Below are 21888 nucleotides of genomic sequence, written 5' to 3'. Positions count from 1 at the left end.
AAGATCAAGGAGTAGGCTCCTTGAGAAGCCCAAAGGAGATGGTGAAATTTTAAATGATTTTTTTTCTTCAGTATTCACTAAGGAAAAGAATATTGAGCCAGATTAAGTGATGAAACATGGTAGAGAGCTCATGGATAATATAAGGATTAATGAGGAGGTAATGTTGGTTATATTGAAAAGATCAAGGTGGATAAATCTCCAGGTCCTGACAAAATATTCCCTAGGACCCTGACGTTAGTGAACAAATAGTTGACAGAAATATTTAAAATGTCACTGGCCACGAGGGAGGTGCTGGAGGACTGGAGGGTGGCTCATGTTGTTCCGCTGTTCAAAAAAGGAACCAAAGGTAAACCTGGTAATTATAGGCCTGTAAGTCTGACGTCTGTGGTGGGTAACTTAATAGAAAATGTTCTTAGAGATGGTATATACAACTATTTGGAAAGACAGGAATTGATTCGGAGTAGTCAGCATGGTTTTGTACGTGGGTAGATCATGTCTAATAAATTTTGAGTTTTTCGAGGTTACTAAAAAGGTTGATGAGGGTAATGCAGTGGATGTCTATTTGGACTTTAGTAAGAGGTTAGTAAGGAAGGTGGAAGCATTATGTATTAATGATGAAGTAGTGAGATGGATTCAGCAATGGTTGGATGGGAGCTGCCAGAGAGTAGAGGTGTAAAATTGTTTGTTGAATTAGAGGCCGGTGACGAGTGGACTGCCTCAGGAATCAGTACTGGGTCCACTGCTGTTTGTCATATATATTAACAATCTAGATGATATGATTAGTATATTTGCAGATGATACAAAGATTGGTAGTGCTGTTTCAGTGAAGAAGATTATCAAAGATTACAGGGTGATATAGGACAGTTAGAAGAGTGGGCTGGAAAATGGCAGATGGAGTTTAATACTGATAAATGTGAGGTGCTACATTTTGGTAGGACTAATCAAAATAGGACATACACATTAAATGGTAGACAACTGAGGAGTGCAGTGGAACAAAGGGATTTAGGAGTCATGGTACATAATTCTCTGAAATTTGAATTAAGTGGTTAAGAAGGCATTTAGTATGTTGGCTTTCATAAATCAGAGTGTAGAACACAGAAGTTGGGATGTTATGTTGAAATTGGATAAGGCATTGGTGAAGCCAAATTTGGAATATTGTGTGTAGCTTTGGTCTCCAAATTACTGGAAGGATATAAACAGAAGAGAGAGAACAAAGAAGGTTTACGATAATGTTGCTGGGGTTTCAGGGTTTGAATTACAGGGAACGGTTGAGCAGGCTGTGACTTTATTCTATGGAATGTAGAAGGTTGAGGGGTGATTTGATATTCAAAATTATAAGGGGGATGGATAGAGTCAATGTGGCCAGGCTTTTTCCAGAGTGGGGGAGATTCAAACAAGAGGGCATGGATTGAGATTAAAAGGGGAAAAGTATAAGAGAAACACAAGGGGGAATTTCTTCACGCAAAGGGTGGTGGGGGTATGGAATGAACTTAATATTCAAGGATAGGTTGGATAGGTATATGGACGAGGTGTGGAGGGTTATGGGTCAATTGTAGGTCAGTGGGACTAGGTGGGAGAAGATGTTCGGCTTGAACTAGAAGGGCCAAACTAGCCTGTTTCTGTGCTGTAAATGGTTATATGATTCGAATGGCACACTCGATGGGCCAAACAGCCCAATTGTGCTCTCTCTTATGAACTGAAGGAAGGGTGGAGTGGGGGGGTGTTGAATGGATGATACGAGGACTAGCAAAATGAAAGGTAAGCCGAGACATCATTTCATCAAATGGTTCCATATTTGCCTTTAATGTTTATGCATCATGGAGATATGGCAATGGACCAGTGAACGGAGATTAAATGTCCTCAAGTTTGTCATCCGATTGCTCGAGTACAACCCAATGAAACAGCATTCTCCAGTCTTCCATGCAAAGCATGTAGATACAACCAGGCATAGCACACATACAGACAAATAATATATACGCAGGATACGTATTCATATCATAAATATAAATAAATAGTCTCGGATGCTTAGTGTTAACAGTTACTTTGGTTGTTCAACATTCTCCCTGCCTGTGGGAAGAAGCTGTTCCTCAACTTGGTGATGCTGGCTCTGATACTCCTGTACATCTTCCCCGATGGGAGCAGCTAAAAGATGCCATGTGTGGGTTGGGGGGCTTGTGGTGGTGGTGGTGGGGGGGGGGGGGTGGGGGGGGTGGGGAAGGGAAGAAAGACTCCCATGATCTTCCCTGCCACTCCTATGGTTTTGTAGATTGACCTCCTATCTATTTCTCTGCAATGCTGATTTAAATCAGCAACTAACAAGCAAAGGATGGCTATAGAGGCTAAGTCACTGAATGAATTCAAGACTGAGATCGATGTATCACTGTATGGATATTAAAAGCATCAAAAGACATTGGGATAGTGTAGGAAAATAGTGTTGAGGCTGCAGGGCTATTGTGAGCTTACAATTTGAAGTGCTTACGGAACCTTGCTTTTGGGGCTTGGTTAATTTAGATGATGCTTTTCTGTCTGGACCCAGGAATCAGTCTCAAAATAAAGGGCCAGGTGTTCAGAGACTTTATTCACCCAGAGCATAGCTCTCCTTTGAAGGTACTTTTTCTCATAGTTCAGGATCTGGGCATCACTGGCAAAGCCAGAATTATTTTGTTCTTTTTTTTATTTAGACATACTGGTCGCATCAGGGTCTTGGTGGCGGTAGAAGTTGGAAGGTTGAGAGGGTAGTGAATTTTGTCAACGGTACAAAACCAGGCCACGGCGTTCTGGTGGTGGAGGGGATGAATGTTTAGGCTGGTTGACAGGATGCTGATCAATGAGGCAGCTGTTCTGGGAATGCATTCACCCGGCAGTCACATTGAGTCTCACTGGAAAAGCTTTAAGACTTTAGGCAAATTATTTGCTGCATGATACAGTCTCTAAACTGCTCACAGTATTCACCTGGTCCATCCAGCCAGGTTTCAAGTCGATAGTGATGCTCAGAATATGCTGATAATCAAGGACTCATGTCAAAATTAAACTTACTTGATCTTCGTTGTCTGTCATTTCTGTGCTACGAGTGTTACTTGTCACAAATCGGTCCACAAACTAATATTGTTAAACCCTGTTGCATCAGGCAAAGATTCCTTCATTTGCTGAGGACTTGACAACAGAATTGAACAATATTCAAAGATATATTGGGCAGTTGGCAGGTTCATTGACAATTGCAAATGACTTCCAATATTGGTAATGTCAGAAGGCAGGAAAGAGACCAGATAGGTTATCAGGAAATAACAGAGGTAGGTTGGGGAGGGGAGGGGGGTGGTGGGGAAATTGCGAATCATCCAAGAACTGATCGACTGAAGGGCCTCCTCATGTGACATGAGAAATACGAATAATATAAATGTTCATGGCCCTGTAAATGGAAAGAGCAGGAACAGTGGACAGAGAGGAGCTAATCACTTGAACAAACACAGCTTGAGAAACAGTAAGGATAGAACAAAAGAGATCAGTGTCAAGCAGAAAGCAGGATGAAGGGAATGGATGAACAAAAAGTAGTTTAAAAAGATTAATAAATCTGTCAAATTATCAGCAGATTGCAACTTTTCTCTGGTTTTCTTCCGAAAGCATGAACTAGACTTTGGAAACACCAGCCCAAACAGTGAACATTAGAGCTCAACAACACAGAAACAGGCCATTCAGACCATCTCACCCACGCCGAACTAATTTTCCACCCATTGACCTGCACCTGGACCTTAGCCATACATATCCCACCCATCCATGCACCTATCGCATCTTTACTTAAATGTTCAAATTGTACCCTCGTCCACCACCTCCATTGGCAGCTCATTCCACACTCACCACGTTCTGTGTAAAGTTCCCCCTAATGTTCCTTTAGTCATTATCCTTTCACCCTTAATCCTGTTCTCTTGTTCTTGTTTCACCTAACCTTAGCTGAAAAACCCTGTTTGCATTTATCTGATCTGTGCCCTCATTCAACAATGCTCACAGAATAAAGTCCTGGTCTATTCAACCATTCCCTGTAACTCAGCTCCTCAAGTCCTAGCAACATCCTTGTAATTTTTTTTCCTGCACTTTTACAATCTTATTGGTATTTTTCCTGTAGTTAAGGTGACCAAAACTGCACACAATACTCCCAAATCTGGCCTCACTAATGTCTTGCAGAACATTATCATAACATCCCAACTCTTATAATCAGTACTTTGATATATAAATGACCATGGGTCAAAAAGACCTCCTTATGCCCCCAACGACCTGTGAGACTACTTTCAGGGAATTATATATCTATACTCCCTAACGCCTGTTCTGTCACATTCGGCAGTACCCAACCATTTAAATGTGCTAGTCCTACCCTGGTTTGTCATCCCAAATTGCAACACCTCACACTTGTTGCATTAAATTCATAGAAATCCACAACAAAATACAGGGCAGCATGGTTAGCACAGCAGCTAGAACAATGCTGCTACAGTGTGAGCTATCAGGACTTGGGTTCAAATCCCGCACTGTCTGGAAGGAGCTGGTACACTCATCCTGTGTCTGTGTGGGTTTTCCCTGGGGGCTCGGGTTTCCTGCTACTGTTCAAAACATGCCAGGAGTTGTAGGTTAATTGGGTGGCATGAGCTCATGGGCCAAAATGGCCTGTATGTCCAAATTTAAATTACAGGCCTTTCCGACAGAGCTGTACCAACCTAACAACTGTCTAGAATTTCTCTTCTGCACAGGCCTCCATTTATCTCAGTTCCATGTACTATCTAATTGCCTCTTCGATGATCCCACAGTTGCCAGCAGTGCATTTCACCACTCTCTGTGTGCACAAACCAATCTCTCAATTCCCCCTGTACTCACTCTCAAAACTATACTCCCTCATGTTAGCATTTCATTCCTAGGAAAAAAATCTGACCATCCACACAATCAATGCCTTGCATCAACTTGTCACTTCTATCAGGTCACCCCCTCATACTCCCGGCACTCCAAGAAGAAAAATACCAAGTTTACTTAACCTCATAAAGGCATGGTCTCCAATCCAAGCAGCATCCCTGTAAACACCCTCTCTACAACATCCATATCCTTCTTGTAGTGAGATGACGAGAAATGAACACAATATTCCAAGCAGGATCTAGAGTCTTTAACATTACTTCACGGCTTTCAAATTCCATCTGCCATTTTGCATCCCATAATTCCACTGTAAGCTTTGAAAGCCTTCCTTGCTGTTTACTATACCCCAAATTTTTATGTCATCTGCAAATGTTAAATTGAAGATGGTGGTACTGGCGGAGCCACTGTAGCGGCAGCGCTGCCACTGATCCATGGGGAGCAAGGGAGAGGAGATGCAGTGCTCTTGTGGGGTCCAGCCATCCAATCAACTGCCGTTGGCTCCGTATGGAATTTGAGCTGCTCTTTGAGGGAGCCGACAGTGGTTTTATTTGAGATCCCACAACCTCGGGGTCTGTGCCCAATAATCAGCAGCAGCCATGAGGAGCTGCAGGCTCCGGGGAAGTGGAGGACTGGAGCAGGATGCCAGAGGATGGGAAGATCATGCACCATCTGAGAGGGAGAAGCGGAGGAGATGATCCATAGGGATGATGACCATGGCGGTGAACCAGTGAGGGGGCTCTGCAGCTGAGGGACCAGTGAGGGGGCTCTGCAGCTGAGGGACCAGTGAGGGGGCTCTGCAGCTGAGGGACCAGTGAGGGGGCTCTGCAGCTGAGGGACCAGTGAGGGGGCTCTGCAGCTGAGGGACCAGTGAGGGGGCTCTGCAGCTGAGGGACCAGTGAGGGGGCTCTGCAGCTGAGGGACCAGTGAGGGGGCTCTGCAGCTGAGGGACCAGTGAGGGGGCTCTGCAGCTGAGGGACCAGTGAGGGGGCTCTGCAGCTGAGGGACCAGTGAGGGGGCTCTGCAGCTGAGGGACCAGTGAGGGGGCTCTGCAGCTGAGGGACCAGTGAGGGGGCTCTGCAGCTGAGGGACCAGTGAGGGGGCTCTGCAGCTGAGGGACCAGTGAGGGGGCTCTGCAGCTGAGGGACCAGTGAGGGGGCTCTGCAGCTGAGGGACCAGTGAGGGGGCTCTGCAGCTGAGGGACCAGTGAGGGGGCTCTGCAGCTGAGGGACCAGTGAGGGGGCTCTGCAGCTGAGGGACCAGTGAGGGGGCTCTGCAGCTGAGGGACCAGCACATGCAGCGGGCTGCTGGCAACCTGAGGCGAGGAAGCTGCGGGCTACTGGATACTGCTGTCGGAATACCCTTGCCAGGTGCGGGCTGCTGGAGACCAGCTCGAACTGGCTGGAGGAGTACCAGGTATCCGAACCAGGATGCAAGGAGGTGCCAAGAAGGGTTCCTGACTGTGTTGGAGGTTCAGATCTGGAGCTCAGGTTGCACTGGTTTGGACTGGACTCTGTGTGGCTGTGGAAATGCTGCAGGCAAATCTCAGAGATTTTGGGGGGACTCGCTTTTGCTTCTCTCTGACTATAAGAGGTGTTTAGGCAGTTCCTTTCTATCTGTGCCTTGCAGCAGGCAACAAGAAATTACATGTAATATGACAGTTTTATTACAATGGACAAAATGCAGATTCCCCCCCCCACCTCACCACCCTGTGCAGAACCTTGTCAAAGACCTTAGTAAAGTCCATGCAGACAACTTCCACTGCCTTATCTTCATCAACATTCTGAGTGACCTTTCTGAAAAGCTCTGGCTGATTGGTTCAACATAACTTATCACACAAAGTCATGTTGACTATCCATAATCATTCCTTGCATGTCTAAGTATTTATATACAATATCTGGTCTCTTAAGAAACATTCCAATAATTTACCTACTGATGTCAGGCTCACTGGCCTCTATTGCTGGAAACGAAACTAATGTTTCAGGCCAATACCCTCAAGTATTTCAGAAATACTTGGAGAAGGACAGAGGCGTAATGATCACAGTACAATATTTTATACAAATTCTTCAACATTACATTGGTTTCTGTTTACCTTTGACTTGATGGTCTGCTGTGGATAAAGAAGAAGAGGAACATTTGCAATAAACGGAGAGACTATTTTAGACATGTCCACTTCTGGTATTTCATTGGAAAGTATCTCTTTTTCTTTAAGTGTTCCTTGGAGCGTTTGGCACAAGCCCATAGCACTGCAAACAACTTCAGGATTTTCCTGTAAAGAAAAGTAAGATGTGCAAGTCTGAGATTTAAAAAAAACAAATAGGTCTTGAAGTTGTTCTTCTCAAGGTTCTGGGACAAGGTTTAATGAGAGCCCACTACTTATAAATCAGCTGAAATACTGCCAACATTATTAACTATAGAATGAATGTGACCCAAATTATGGCCCTATTACAAAACATTATCACATAGAAAAGATCCACTTGGCTAACTGTTCAATGCTAGTACTTGTGCTCCAAATGAAGCTCATTCTTACCCCACCAGTATTAGAGCTTCAAACACAGCACCACACAAGTCTTTCGGCCAGCTGCTTCTCTATAAACTACCTAGAATTTCCCACTCAATAACCCTCTATTTTATTTTTTCTCAGTTCTATATAGTTCTATATATTGTAGAGTAACATCCCTGGTATCCAGCACTTACAGAGAAATGCCAGATAAGTGAATTTCCTGGTTGTATTAGATTGCAATGTTGTGTGAATAGAGAAGTAACAGCAAGACACACCAATTTTAAAATCCGTTTTTTTTTAACCCATTTATTTTCCGTGATTTTTTTTTTGCCAGTTGCTTGAGGCTGCTTGTTGCTTGAATTCTGGATAAGAGATTTTACTGTACCTACCAAATAGCATCTTAAAAGATCCCATTGTACCTGCCTCTACCACTGTTGGTGGGTGGCAACACATTCCAAGCACACACCACCTTCTGTGTGAAAAACCTACCTCATACAACCCCCCGTACTTACTCTCAAGCACCTTAAAACTACGCCTCTCTGTGTTAGCCATTTCAGCCCTGGGAAAAGGCCTCTGGCCGTCCAAACAATCACTGCCTCTCATCATCGTGTACACCTCTATCAGGTCACCCCTCACCCTCCGTCAGGTCAAGAAAAGATCAAATTCACTTAACCTCTCCTCAGAAGACACGCTCTCCAATCTAGGCCACACCTTTCTAAACCTCCTCTGCAACCTCTCTACAGCATTCACATCCTTCCTGTAACGAGGGACCAAAACTGAGCACATTATGTCAAGTGTAGTCCAACCAAGGTTGAAGAAAGCTCCTCAAAAAATTTAATCAGGCTCCTGAGACACATACGTGCTGACTATCCCATATCAGATCATGCCTATTTAAATGCCTCTCAGGATTGTCTCCAAATCTGCCCACCAATGAAGTCAGATGCAGTAAGTATAATTTCCTTGGTTATCTCTACTCCCTTCCGTGAACAGGGGAACAACATTTGCAACCCTCCAATACTTCACTGTCCCCAGTGATGATGCGAAGATCATCACCAGTGATTCAGCAATCTCCTCTCTTGCTTTCCCCCTGTCTTGTCAGACACATTTTCTCTTTATTTGCCTGTGCTGCAGTTTTAAATTTGTAATCAAACAATTCAGATGTGATTAAAGTGCACGTTCCAACTTTTATTCAAGGTTATTTGTTCACATTTCAGTTTAACCATGTAGAAATTAAAGCACATTTTAATACACCATCCCCCTCATTTCAGGGCACCATAATATTTGGTACATAGCGATGGTATGTATATTAGTTATGTTTAGCACTTTGTTGCACATGTCTTGCATGCAATGAGTGCTTAAAGTCTGTGATTCATAGAAATGGGGGGGGGGGGTACTTCTTTACTCATAGTGGATGTGTGAAATGTGCTTCCAGATGAAGTGGTGAAGACAGCCTCAATATTAGCATTTAAGAAGTTGGTTATGTAAAGGAATGGAGGGTTACGGGTTGAATGTAGGTCAGTGGGAGAAAGTGTTGGGCATGGACTAGAAGGGCCAAGTTGGCCTGTTTCTACGCTGTAATTGTTACATGGATTATATGTAAGAAATTGCTGTGTATCCCCTCTGGTGATGCTCTTCCAGGTTTCTACTACAGCTGTCTTCAGGTCCTGCTTGCTTTGTCCCTTCAAGTTTTCTCTTCATCATATGGAAGGCATGCACAATTTGATTTCGTTCGGGCAAATGACTTAGCCATCTTTTAGCACTGAAAAAACCTTTGTTGCTTCAGCAGTATGTTTGGGATCATTATCCAACCAACGAGTTTGGAGGCATTTGTTCAAACTTGAGATGTTTCTCTACCACTCTGAATGCCATCATCGAAGAAAATAAGTATGCCAGAACCTGTGGTAGCCCTACATGCCCAGGCCATAACAACACTACCATGTTTCACAGATGAGGTCGTATGCTTTGCATCTTGAATAGTTTCTTTATGCCTCCACACTTTGCTCTTGATACTCTGGCCTCATCTGTCCACAAGACCTTTTCCCAGAATTCTGCAGGCTCTTTTAAATACTTCTTGGCAAACTGTCATCTGGCTATTGCATTTCTGTGGCTAACTAGTGGTTTGCACCTTGGAGTATAGCCTTTGCATTTCTATTCATGAAGTCTTCTGCGGACAGAAGACATTGACGTATCCACATCTGCCTCCTGAAAAGTGTTTCTGGATCTTCCAGTCAGGCCTTGGGGATCTTTCTTCATTACGATGAGAATTCTTGTCATCAACAGTGGAGGTCTTCCTTGCAATACCAGACCTTTTGCAATTCCTGAGCTCACCAGTACATTTTTTCTTCTTAATGATGTTCCATACAGTTGATCTTGATAATCCTAAGGTTTGGGAGATGTCTCTTACTGTTTTTATTCTTGTTTTTCAGCTTCTTTGACTTTCATTGGTACAACTCTGGTCCTCATACTGAAAAATGGCAACTACAGACTCAGGTGATTGAAGACTTCAAAGCCCAGCTCTCTTATACCTGCACCAATGAAGCAATTAAATATACCCTAGCAAACACATATACCTGTGAAGCCAAATGTCCCAAACATTATGGTGCCCTGAAATGGGGGAAGTGTGTATAAAAAGTGCTGTAATTTTTACATGGTCAAACCAAAATGTATACAAATAATAAGACAATAGATGCAGGAGGAGGCCACTTGGCTCTTTTGAGCCAGCACCACCATTCACTGTGATCATGGCTTATCATCTACAATCAGTTCCCCGTTCCTGCCTTCTCCCCATATCCCTTGACTCTGCTATCTTTAAGAGTTCGATCTAACTCTTTTTTTTAAATTTTTTTTAATTTTTCACACTATGAACCATATTAACCAAAATAAACACAAACATTTCCCTCTCGAATATACACAGTGGCATTTTCTCCCCATTTCCCCCTCCCTACCCTTTAAACGTTCAACATATACAATAAACACATTAAACAATGTCATCACACAATAAAAATAAACAAGAAAATTGTGTCATCTACTTTTACACACTGGGTCAGTTTCTCATTCTATCATTTTAGGGGGTGGAGGTCCGTGGTAGGCCCCCTCTGTTGTGTTCCATGTATGGTTCCCAAATTGTTCCAATACTGTGACTTTATTTTTTTAATTATATGTTATTTTTTCCCAATGGAATACATTTATTCATTTTTATGTACCATTGCTGTATTCTCAGGCTCCCTTCTGATTTCCAGGTTGACATTATACATTTTTTTGCTACAGCTAAGACTATCATAATAAATCTTTTGTGTGCTTCATCCTGTTTGAGGCCTAATTCTTTACTTCTTGTATTACTTAGATCTCTGGATTTTTTGGTATGTTGCTTTTTGTGATTTTATTTAATACCTAATTTAGATCTTCCCAAAACTTTTCCACTTTCTCACATGCCCAAATTTCATGTACTGTTGTTCCCGTTTCCTTCTTACAGCAAAAACATCTATCTGATACTTTTGGGTCCCATTTATTTAACTTTTGGGGCGTGGTAACCAATTATATTGTATCATGTGTAACCTCGTGTTTATTGTATTTTTCATAGTTCCAGAGCATAGCTTTTCCCATTTTTCATTTTTTATCTTTATGTTTAGATCTTGTTCCCACTTTTGTTTGGGTTTACAGCTTATTTCATCATTCTCTTTCTCTTGCAGCTTGATGTACATGTTTGTTATAAATCTTTTAATGATCATTGTATCTTGGGAAGATATTCATTTTAATGCAATTTACCCTTCCTATCAGTGTTAGTGGTAAATTTTTCCAATGTTTGAAGTCATCTTGTAATGACATATTCAAAGCTGCTTCCTTCTGGTAACCTCAGTCTGCTTCCCAATTTGTCCTTCAAGTAGGTTTTCAATTGGTGGTATGCAAATATTGTACCGTGAGTTATACCATATATGTACTTCATTTGTTCAAAAGATAATAAATTATTTCCCAAAAAACAATTTTCTATTCTTTTTATCCCTTTTCTCTCCCATTCTCTGAAGGAAAGGTTATCTATTGTGAAAGGGATTAGTTCATTTTACATTAATAATAATTTTGGTAATTTGTTTTTTTTCCTTTCTACGTGAATCTTCTTCCAAATGTTCAGCAGATGGTGCAGTACTGGTGAACTTCTATGTTGCACCAGCTTTTCAACCCACTTATAAAGTATATGTTCTGGTACCTTCTCCCCTATTTTATCTAGCTCACCTATTTTATCACTTCCGTCAGCGCTGTCTCTGCTCCATCCTCAACATTTATTGGAATGACTTCATCACCAACATCGAAGTACTCGAGCTGGCAGAATCCGCAAGCATCAAATCCACGCTGCTGAAGACCCAACTGCGCTGGGTGGGTCACGTCTCCAGAATGGAGGACCATCACCGAGACAGAGGTGCACCAAAGAGGTACAAGGACTGCTTAAAGGACTGCTTAAAGAAATCTCTTGGTGCCTGCCACATTGACCACTGCCAGTGGGCTGATATCGCCTCCAACCGTGAATTTTGGCGCCTCACAGTTCGGCGGGCTGCAACCTATTTTGAAGAAGACCGCAGAGCCCACCTCACTGACAAAAGACAAAGGAGGAAAAACCCAACACGCAACCCCAACCAACCAATTTTCCATTGCAACCGTGCCTGCCTGTCCCGCATCGGACTTGTCAGTCACCAATGAGCCTGCAGCAGACATGGACATACCCCTCCATAAATCTTCGTCTGCGAAACCAAGCCAAGGAAGAAGAAGAAGAAAGAACCTGGTCGAATCTGGTTTTCCCCTTGTTTGATAAAAATCTGATAGATATCTTAATTGTGCTGCTCTATAATAATTCTGAAAGTTTGGTAGCTGTAAGCCCCCTTGTTTGTACCATCCTGTTAATTTATCTAGCACTATCCTTGGTTTCCCCCCTTTCCATAAGAATTTCCTTATTATTATTTTATTTAGCTCATTGAAGAATTTCTCTGTTAAGGAAATTGGTAACGATTGAAATAGGTATTGTATCCTTGGGAAGATATTCATTTTAATGCAATTTACCCTTCCTATCAGTGTTAGTGGTAAATTTTTCCAATGTTTGAAGTCATCTTGTAATTTCTTCATTAATGGCTGATAATTTAATTTGTATAGATGGCCTAGATTATTATCAAGTCAAATACCTAGGTATCGGATTGCTTGTGTTTGGCATTAAAATGGTGATTCTTTCTCTTAAACTTTGTGAAATCCACATTATTCATTGGAATCGCTTCACTTTTATTTGCATTGATCTTGTACCCTGATATTTCTCCATATTCCTGCAATTTCTTATGCAATTCTTTTATTGATAATTCTGGTTCTGTTAAGTATACTATGATGTCATCTGCAAATAGACTGATTTTTAATATTCCTCTTTTATTTTATTTTCTGTTCTTATCAGTTCTGCCAAGCGAATAGTCAGGGAGATAGTGGACATCCCTGCCTCATTGACCTGCTTAATTTATACATATCCTATACATATCCATTTACTGTCACCTTCGCTAATGGTCCCTCAATTGAACAACTGAAAAGTGGCAAAGCAGCAGGTATGGATGGAATCCCCCCAGAGGTTTGGAAGGCTGGCAGCAAAACTCTGCATGCCAAACTGCATGAGTTTTTCAAGCTTTGCTGGAACCAAGGAAAACTGCCTCAGGACCTTCGTGATGCCATCATAATCACCCTGTACAAAAACAAAGGCGAGAAATCAGACTGCTCAAACTACAGGGGAATCACGCTGCTCTCCATTGCAGGCAAAATCTTCACTAGGATTCTCCTAAATAGTGTCGCCGAGAATGTTCTCCCAGAATCACAGTGCGGCTTTCGCGCAAACAGAGGAACTACTGACATGGTCTTTGCCCTCAGACTGCTCCAAGAAAAGTGCAGAGAACAAAACAAAGGACACTACATCACCTTTGTTGACCTCACCAAAGCCTTCGACACCGTGAGTAGGAAAGGGCTTTGGCAAATACTAGAGCGCCTCGGATGCCCCCCAAAGTTCCTCAACATAGTTATCCAACTGCTCGAAAACCAACAAGGTTAGGTCAGATATAGCAATGAGCTCTCTGAACCCTTCTCCATTAACAATGGCATGAAGCAAGGCTGCGTTCTCGCACCAACCCTCTTTTCAGTCTTATTCAGCATGATGCTGAACCAAGCCATGAAAGACCTCAACAATGAAGACGCTGTTTACATTCGGTACCGCACGGATGGCAGTCTCTTCAATCTGAAGCACCTGCAAGCTCACACCAAGACACAAGAGCAACTTGTCCGTGAACTACTCTTTGCAGACGATGCCGCTTTAGTTGCCCATTCAGAGCCAGCTCTCCAGCGCATGATGTCCTGCTTTGCGGAAACTGCCAAAATGTTTGGCCTGGAAGTCAGCCTGAAGAAAACTGAGGTCCTCCATCAGCCAGCTCCCCACCATGACCACCAGCCCCCCCACATCTCCATTGGGCACACAGAACTCAAAACGGTCAACCAGTTTACCTATCTCGGCTGCACCATTTCATATGATGCAAGGATCGACAAAGAGATAGACAACACTCGCCAAGGCAAATAGCGCCTTTGGAAGACTACACAAAAGAGTCTGGAAAAACAACCAACTGAAAAACCTCACAAAGATAAACGTATACAGAGCCGTTGTCATACCCACGCTCCTGTTCGGCTCCGAATCATGGGTCCTCTACCGGTATCACATACGGCTCCTAGAACGCTTCCACCAGCGTTGTCTCCGCTTCATCCTCAACATTCATTGGAGCGACTTCATCCCTAACATCGAAGTACTCGAGATGGCAGAGGCCGACAGCATCGAATCCACGCTGTTGAAGATCCAACTGCGCTGGGTAGGTCATGTCTCCAGAATGGAGGACCATCGCCTTCCCAAGATCGTGTTATATGGTGAGCTCTCCACTGGCCATCGTGTCAGAGGTACACCAAATAAGAGGTACAAGGACTGCCTAAAGAAATCTCTTGGTGCCTGCCACATTGACCACCGCCAGTGGGCTGACATCGCCTCAAATCATGCATCTTGGCGCCTCACAGTTCGTCGGGCAGAGCCCACCTCACTGACAAAATACAAAGGAGGAAAAACCCAACACCCAACCCCAACCAACAAATTTTCCCCTGCAACCGTGTCTGCTTGTCCCGCATCGGACTTGTCAGCCACAAACGAGCCTGCAGCTGACGTGGACATTTACCCCTCCATAAATCTTCATCCGCGAAGCCAAGCCAAAGAAGGAATTCAATTAATATATTTCTATGGTAGGTTGAACCTCTGTATACTTTGAATAAATAATTCCATTCTACCCTGTCAAAGGCTTTCTCTGCGTCTAACGCAACTGCCACTGTTGGCATCTTATTTCCTTGTAATGCATGGATTAAGTTAATGAACTTACAGATGTTGTCCGTTGTTCATCTTTTCTTAATAAATCCTGTTTGATCTAGTTTTACTATTTTTGGTACACAGTCGTCCAAACTGTTTGCTAATAGCTTTCCTATATTATAATCTGAGTTAAGTAGAGATACTGGTCTATACGATGCTGGTGTTAGTGGATCTTTCCCCATCTTTGGTATTACTGTAATTATTGCTGTTTTACATGAATCTGGCATGTTTCGTGTTTCTTCAATCTGGTTCATTACTTCCAAGAGAGGAGGTTTTAGTGTTCAGTAGCTTTTTAAGTATATCCTGTATTTCCTCTATTTCAAATGGTTTTATCAATTTGTTTTGCTCCTCTTGCAATTTCGGTTGTTCAATTTTAGCTAGAAACTCATCTATTTTGTCTCCTTTCTCTTCATTCTCAGTTTGGTATAAATGCTCGTAGAATTCCTTGAAATTCTTTTAGTTTGTTCTGTTTTAAGATACCAAGCTAGTATTTTGTGCATTTTTTCTCCTAGCTCATACTTTTGCTTTGTCTTCATTATGTTCTTCTCCACCTTATACGTTTGTAGTGTTTCGTATTTTTTTTTCTGCCAATTCTCTTCTTTTTGTTGTATCTTCCCTTGTTGCTAGTTCTTTTTCTGTACTTACTATTTCCCTTTCCAGCTGTTCTATTTCCTGCTTGTAGTCCTTCTTCATCTTAGTTACATAACTTATTATCTGCCCTCTGATGAAAGCTTTAATTGCATCCCATAATATAAATTTATCTTTCACTTATTCCATATTCATTTCAAAGTACATTTTAATTTGGCACTCAATTAATTCTCTAAAATCCTTGTCTTTTAAGTAGCATGGAGTTTAATCTGCATCTATACGTTTTTGGTGGGATGTCCTCCAGCTCTTTTGCTAATAACAGGGGTGAGTGATCCATTAACAATCTAGCTTTATATTCCGTTTTCCTAAATCTCCCCTGGATATGGGCTGACAACAGGAACAGGTCAATCCTTGAGTATGTTTTATGTCACTCGAATAATATGAGTATTCCTTCTCCTTTGGGTGTTGTCTCCTCCATATATCCATAAATTGATCTAACTCTTTCTTGAAAGCATCCAGAGAATTAGCCTCCACTGCCTTCTGAGGCAGAACATTCCACAGATCCACAACTCTCAGGGTGAAAAAGTTTTTCCTCAATTCTGTTCTAAATGGACTCTTAAACTGTGGTCTAGTCGTTCCAATCTTTCAACATAGGACGATCCTGCCATCCCGGGAACCAACCTCATGAACTTACACCGCACTCCCTCAACAGCAAGAATGTCCTTCCTCAAACCTGGAACCAAAACTGCATGCAATACTCCAAGAGTGGTCTTACCATGGCCCTGCACAACTGCAGGAGGACCTCTCTTCTCCTATACTCAACTCCCCCTGTGATGAAGGCCAACATGCTTTCTTCACTGCCTGCTGTACCTGCAAACTTACTTTCAGTGACTAATGGACAAGAGCACATTGTACTTCCTCTTTTCCTAATTTGACACCATTCAGGTAGCAAATCTGCCTTTGTGTTCTTGCCGCAAGGTGAATAACCTCACTTTTATCCACATTAAAATGAACTGTCCACTCACTAACCTGTCCAAGTCCCCTGAATTCTCATAACCATCTCCTCACATTTTACACGGCCACCCAGCTTTGTGTCATCTGCAAATTTGCTAATGTTACTTTTAATCCCTTCATCTAAATCATTAGTGTATATTGTAAATAGCTGCTGTCCCAGCACCGAGCCTTGCAGTACCCCACTAGTCACTGCCTTCCATCCTGAAAGGGACCAGTTAATCCCTAACGTTTCCTGTCTGCCAACCAATTTTCTATCCATGTCAGTACCCTAACCCCAATATCATGCTTTCCAAATTTGCCCACCAATCTCCGTGTGGGACTTTATCAAAGGCTTTCTGAAAGTCCAGGTATACTATATCCACTGACTCTCCCTTGTCCATTTTCATAGTTACATCCTCAAGAAATTCCAGATTAGTAAAACAGGACTTGCTGTTCGTAAATCTACACTGACTCAGACCAATCCGGTTATTGCTATTTCATCTTCTATAATTAACTCCATCATCTTCCCCACTACTGAAGTCAGGCTAACTGGTCTATAATTCCCTCTTTTCTCTCTCCTTCCTTTCTTAAAAAGTGGGACATTAGCTACCCTCCAATCTGCAGGAACTGATCCTAAATTTTTCGAACATTGGAAAATGATTACCAATGCGTTCACGATTTCTAGAGCCATCTCCTTAAGTACCCTGGGATACAGACCATCAGGCCCTGGGGATTTATCAGCCTTCAGTCCCATCAGTCTACCCCACACCTTTTTCTGCCTAATGTGAATTTCCTTCATTTCCTCCATTACCCTTGTTCCTCCACTATAACATCTGGGAGATTTTGTGTCTTCCCTAGTGAAGAGAGATTCAAAGTACCTGTTCAACTTGTCTGCCATTTCCTTGATCCCCATAATAATTTCACCCGTTTCTGCCTTCAAGGGCCCAACATATCTTAATGATTTTTTTTCCTCTTTACATACCTAAAGAAGCTTTTATATTTTTGGCTAGCTTCCCTTCATACCTCATCTTTCCTCCCCATATGGCCTTTTTAGTTATCTTCTGTTGCTCTAGGTTTCCCAATGCTTGGTAATCCTAAGGATTAACCTTGAATAAAAGATGGAACATGCACTTTAAACACAAGAAAATTGTTTGATTACAAATTTAAATTTGTGGCACAGGGCCAAATCAAGGGAAAAAAAAATCTTTGTCCCAAACATTATGGAAAGCTGTACATCTCGTCTGGTCCTGTCAATTGTATAACTTCATGCTTTTTAAAAGCTCCAAAACATCCTTTCTTAATGTCAGCATGATCAAGCATTTCACCCCATTTTGTTATCCTCACAATTTCAAAGGTCCTCCATGCAGCTGAAGCAAAGTATTCATTAAGGACCATCTGCTACCTCCTCTGATTCCATGCACACATTGCCATTATCAGCCCTGATGGGTCCTATCCTCACACGACTCATCCTCTAGTTCTTGACATATTTGTAGAATGCCTCATTTTTCCTCACCAACTCCTTCTCATGACCTAGTAGCAGTTAGCACAACGCCTTTACACCACCAGCCAATGGGACTGGTCCTGGGTGTTTGTGAGTTCTCCCCGTGTCTGTGTGGGTTTTTCCCGGGGGCTCCATTTCCTCCCGTCCTGGGGTGTAGGTTCATGGGGTGTAATTTGGATAGCACAGAGTCATCGGGCCGAATTGGCCTGTTAAAATGCTGTAAGTCTAAGTCCAAGTCTCCCAAGTCCTTTAAGATCTTTCCTGGCAATCCTGTACTTCTCTAGGGCTTTACAAATTCCTATCTTCTTAAATCTCTCATTAGCATTTTTCTTCTCCTTAACTCAATTTTCTGCATCCCTTGTTTCGACTACATTTCCCTGCCTCAGTCCATTATTGTTGGCCACGCCTGCATTTATTACACCCCTCCCCCAAAAGCACTTGAACAGATGCCTTTATGAACTACTGCAATCCTTCTGGAGGGTTGCTGTCACGTTCCAACTTCCATGATTTAGACCAGAATCAATATACAGTAAATAGTGTCGATATAGTTCCAAGTCAATTTCGTTTGTGACTTGTTGTAACCTGCAAGTGGTGATGTTCTCATCTGCTGTGACCTGAGAATGGTGGCAGATGACACAGATTTGAGGGTTACATTAGAGTTGCATATTTTGTAGATGTACACCCTGAGGGGGGAGGGAATGAATATTTAGGGTGGTGGATGGTTATCTATTAAATGAATTCCTTTGTCCTGGATGCTGTTGAGCTTGTTGATTTGGGGGGCAAATGGTTGCTAATGCCTGGCACTATTATGGCATTGATGATACTTGCTAATTACCAACCTGTTCCTGAATGTTGCCCTTGTTTTGAAACATGCTAACAAATTGTGAACAGAACATCGCACGGTGAGAACATCTCATTCTGATCAGGTGATGAAAGGTCATTGATGAAGTAGGTGAAGATGGTCACAGAATTGCAACGTGATCATGAGGAACTGTAGTTGTAATGTGAAAAATCAAAAATTGCAGATGCTGGAAACATTCAACTGATCAGGTGGCATAATTTTTTTGAATTTTAAATTTGGACATACTGCAGGGTAACAGCCCTTATGCCTCACAAGCTTATGTGCCCGATTACTTAATTAACCTACAGCCCCAGTACATTTTGAAGAGTGGAAGGAAACTGGAACACCCAGAGGAACCCAACCGTCATGAGAAGAACATACAAACTCCTTACAGACTGCGAAGGATTCAAACCCAGCCCGATCACTGGTACTCTAACATTGCGCTAACCACTACACCCTACCATCTGTCTGACTAGCTGAATGCTTCCACCACATCCAGTTTTTATTCTTGCCCTTATATCCAGGGTCTGTGGTGACTGAACATCAACAACCAAAACCATCTTGGTGATCAGGGCGGGACAATATTGAAGTTCAACCAGAACAGAGGAAAGATATATTTCTGATTTTAATTGCATATTATTCCATTCATTTTAAGTTGCATAAGAAAAGGAAATGAGGGAGCATAGTTACCAGCTCTTCCTTGAGAATATTCAAGATGATTGGTAAATAGTCATCTACTAATTCATTGCACTGTGCAGTCAAGGTTGGATTTGGAAGAAGCTCACAAGCTTTGGCCAAGTAACTTCGCAATTCCTCCTGGAAGATAAAACAAGCACATCAACCCCAGCCTCAGCAAACCTTTTAAGGATTGAAGAGAAGGGGAGTGAAATTCTTTTAAAGCTGGCCATTTAGAGGGGTTACAGAGCTAGAGGCTACTCTCAGCTGCACTCGGACTGATGATTCCAATCCACCCGGTGATGATTGAACGGCTCCTGGAACTGCAGGAGGCAGCTGCAAATAAATCTGTTGTTGCCACCATGTTAAAATGCCAGAAACCCAGTTTGACCTCTGTCATGATTCTTATTATTGCTATTACCATATTTTCTGTGAATTTTTGTATCCAGAATGGGGCCGGAGAGAAGTGAACTTTTTTTTGGTGATGCGTAAATAGCACACAAAATTAAAATCCTCACTGCCTCAGTACACGTGACAACTACAGTCCAGTATGATGAGACAGCACCAGCAGGAAGTAATCCATGTTCTTCACCTCAGTACTTTCCAGAGTACAGATACATAAAGGGCAATTCAGCATCACTGTGTTTGATTTAATTAATCTTTGGTTCTCTTCTTCTGGAGAGAAAAGCGAACATTAACAGAGTAATAAGTATGCCCCATTAACAAATAATCACACTCACATTTATAAACCAAAAAGTTAATTTAACCTAGATGATGGCCAACTCCTGCTTATTAGCTAATGATACCATTTACCTGACATCAAGGCAAATGTAATGTTGGCATTCATATCTAGAGAAATAGAAGAGCAGGGATGAGAGACTGAAACTTTAAAAGGCCCTGGTGGGACCTCACTTGGAATACAGGGTACAATTTTGGGCTCTATATTTAAGAAAGGTTACAAGTGATTTTCTCCAGGGGAATGCAATTCTGCATTACCATATTCCATCCTGTGGTATTTAGCTGGCAGTGGGACTTCCTGTCTAGCGCCAAAGCGTCGTTCACAGATAAATCTGGAAATTAGTCAGTCTAAAGAGGAACAACTCCGGATCCTGTGGAAAATCCACTCTTGTAATTTTTTTTAGAATATCCCCTAGTTCTTCCCAAAAAGGTCTCACCTTTGAGCACAGACAGGTAGAGTGGATGAAAGTTCCCATCTCCACACTACATCTAAAACACATTTCTGAAATAGTTTCTACGGTTATATTGCACCATCCTGTATCTGGCATTGACAATCCCCGTCACACTGTCCAGACACAGATCCTGCCACCATTCTTCATTATTGTTGAGCTTAAGTCCGACTCCCTTCTCTCCCTTGACCTTTGTAGGCCCGGTTTCGGACCCTCACTTTGGAATATGTAATAATCTTAGAAAAAAATTTACACACATTCGCATTCGAATTAGAATCTCTGTGTCACTACATTCAGACAGGGTTATTCCTGGCCCAAATTTTTCCCTCAAAGAAGATCTTACTTGCGGATAGCAGAAAAATGTTCAATTGGACAAATTATACTTGTTTCTAAATAAGCTTCCCCACTTCGAGGCAATCCTCGATACACCTGATCTCCCTCTGGCACTAGGTGTTCAGGATCTTATTACCCAGAGTCAAGGGTATTAAATGTCTCTGAATTAGGGGCATTTTTGGGGATATCTCCACCTTTTATCCAATACTTTGTTTTGTCCTTTTCCTCGTCTGCAGAACACATTTGTTAGAGTGTGGCAACCTTATTGCAGTACATTGGTACTCAGATAGATTGATTCCCCCCTTTTAAATAAGGATAAGGTTAAATTATCCCAGCAAGGTCAGAGGTGTAATTACAGACATAGGACTTGGCGCAGACAACGCATCTGCCCTTTTCTTTTCAGGTCCTTAGTTTTCTTTTTCTTTTGAGTTTCATTCTTTTCTTTTCAGTGTTTTCTGGGAATGGCGTTACCATTGTGATTTCTTTTCATTACAAGTCTTGATAGGTCAAGCCAGAAACGTCAGTTATGCATTTTTACCTTTGCTATATAAAGGACACTGAGCTTCTCCAGCATTTTGTGGTTTTTTTTTTACTTTAACCACAGTGTCTACAGAATTTTGTGATTTACCTCTTACCCCCAATGAACTTCAGTCCCCACCTTTACAAGTTAACAACAGATTGTACCAGCAGGTTGTAGCAAACATAGGCAGGCCAACCAGGGACTCCAACCTCCCATCCATTGAATGCATCTCTGCTCATCGCTGCCTCAACACAGCAGCCAACATCATAATGGACCCCCATCACTGTGGTCACAACCTCTTCTCGCTATTGCCTTCTGGTAAAGAAGCCCGAGGTCCTGCACCTCCAGGTTACATTGTCTCCAATGGGTCTCAGGCTCTTGAACCTTCTCCTAGTACACTAACCACAAACAACCCCAGAACCACCAAAATACCAACCTGCACCACTGTTTCCTTTGAATAA

The 21888-nt window shown here is 42.3% G+C and overlaps 1 protein-coding gene across 1 annotated transcript in view; it reads right to left on the bottom strand.

The window, feature by feature from the left end:
* The window catches only part of psap (prosaposin), an 86407-nt gene that overhangs the window by 39361 nt on the left and 25158 nt on the right, over nt 1–21888 (bottom strand). Inside the window, exons 4-5 of the mRNA XM_069885878.1 lie at nt 19403–19528; nt 6977–7153 (exon numbers count right to left, since the gene is read on the bottom strand). Of these exons, the coding sequence (XP_069741979.1) occupies nt 6977–7153; nt 19403–19528 (303 nt within the window). The remainder of the gene's footprint in view (nt 1–6976; nt 7154–19402; nt 19529–21888) is intronic.

This window comes from Narcine bancroftii, chromosome 6 (genome assembly GCF_036971445.1).
Source record: "Narcine bancroftii isolate sNarBan1 chromosome 6, sNarBan1.hap1, whole genome shotgun sequence".
NCBI classification, from domain to species: Eukaryota; Metazoa; Chordata; class Chondrichthyes; order Torpediniformes; family Narcinidae; genus Narcine; species Narcine bancroftii.
This window is presented reverse-complemented; position numbering and strand designations above follow the sequence as displayed.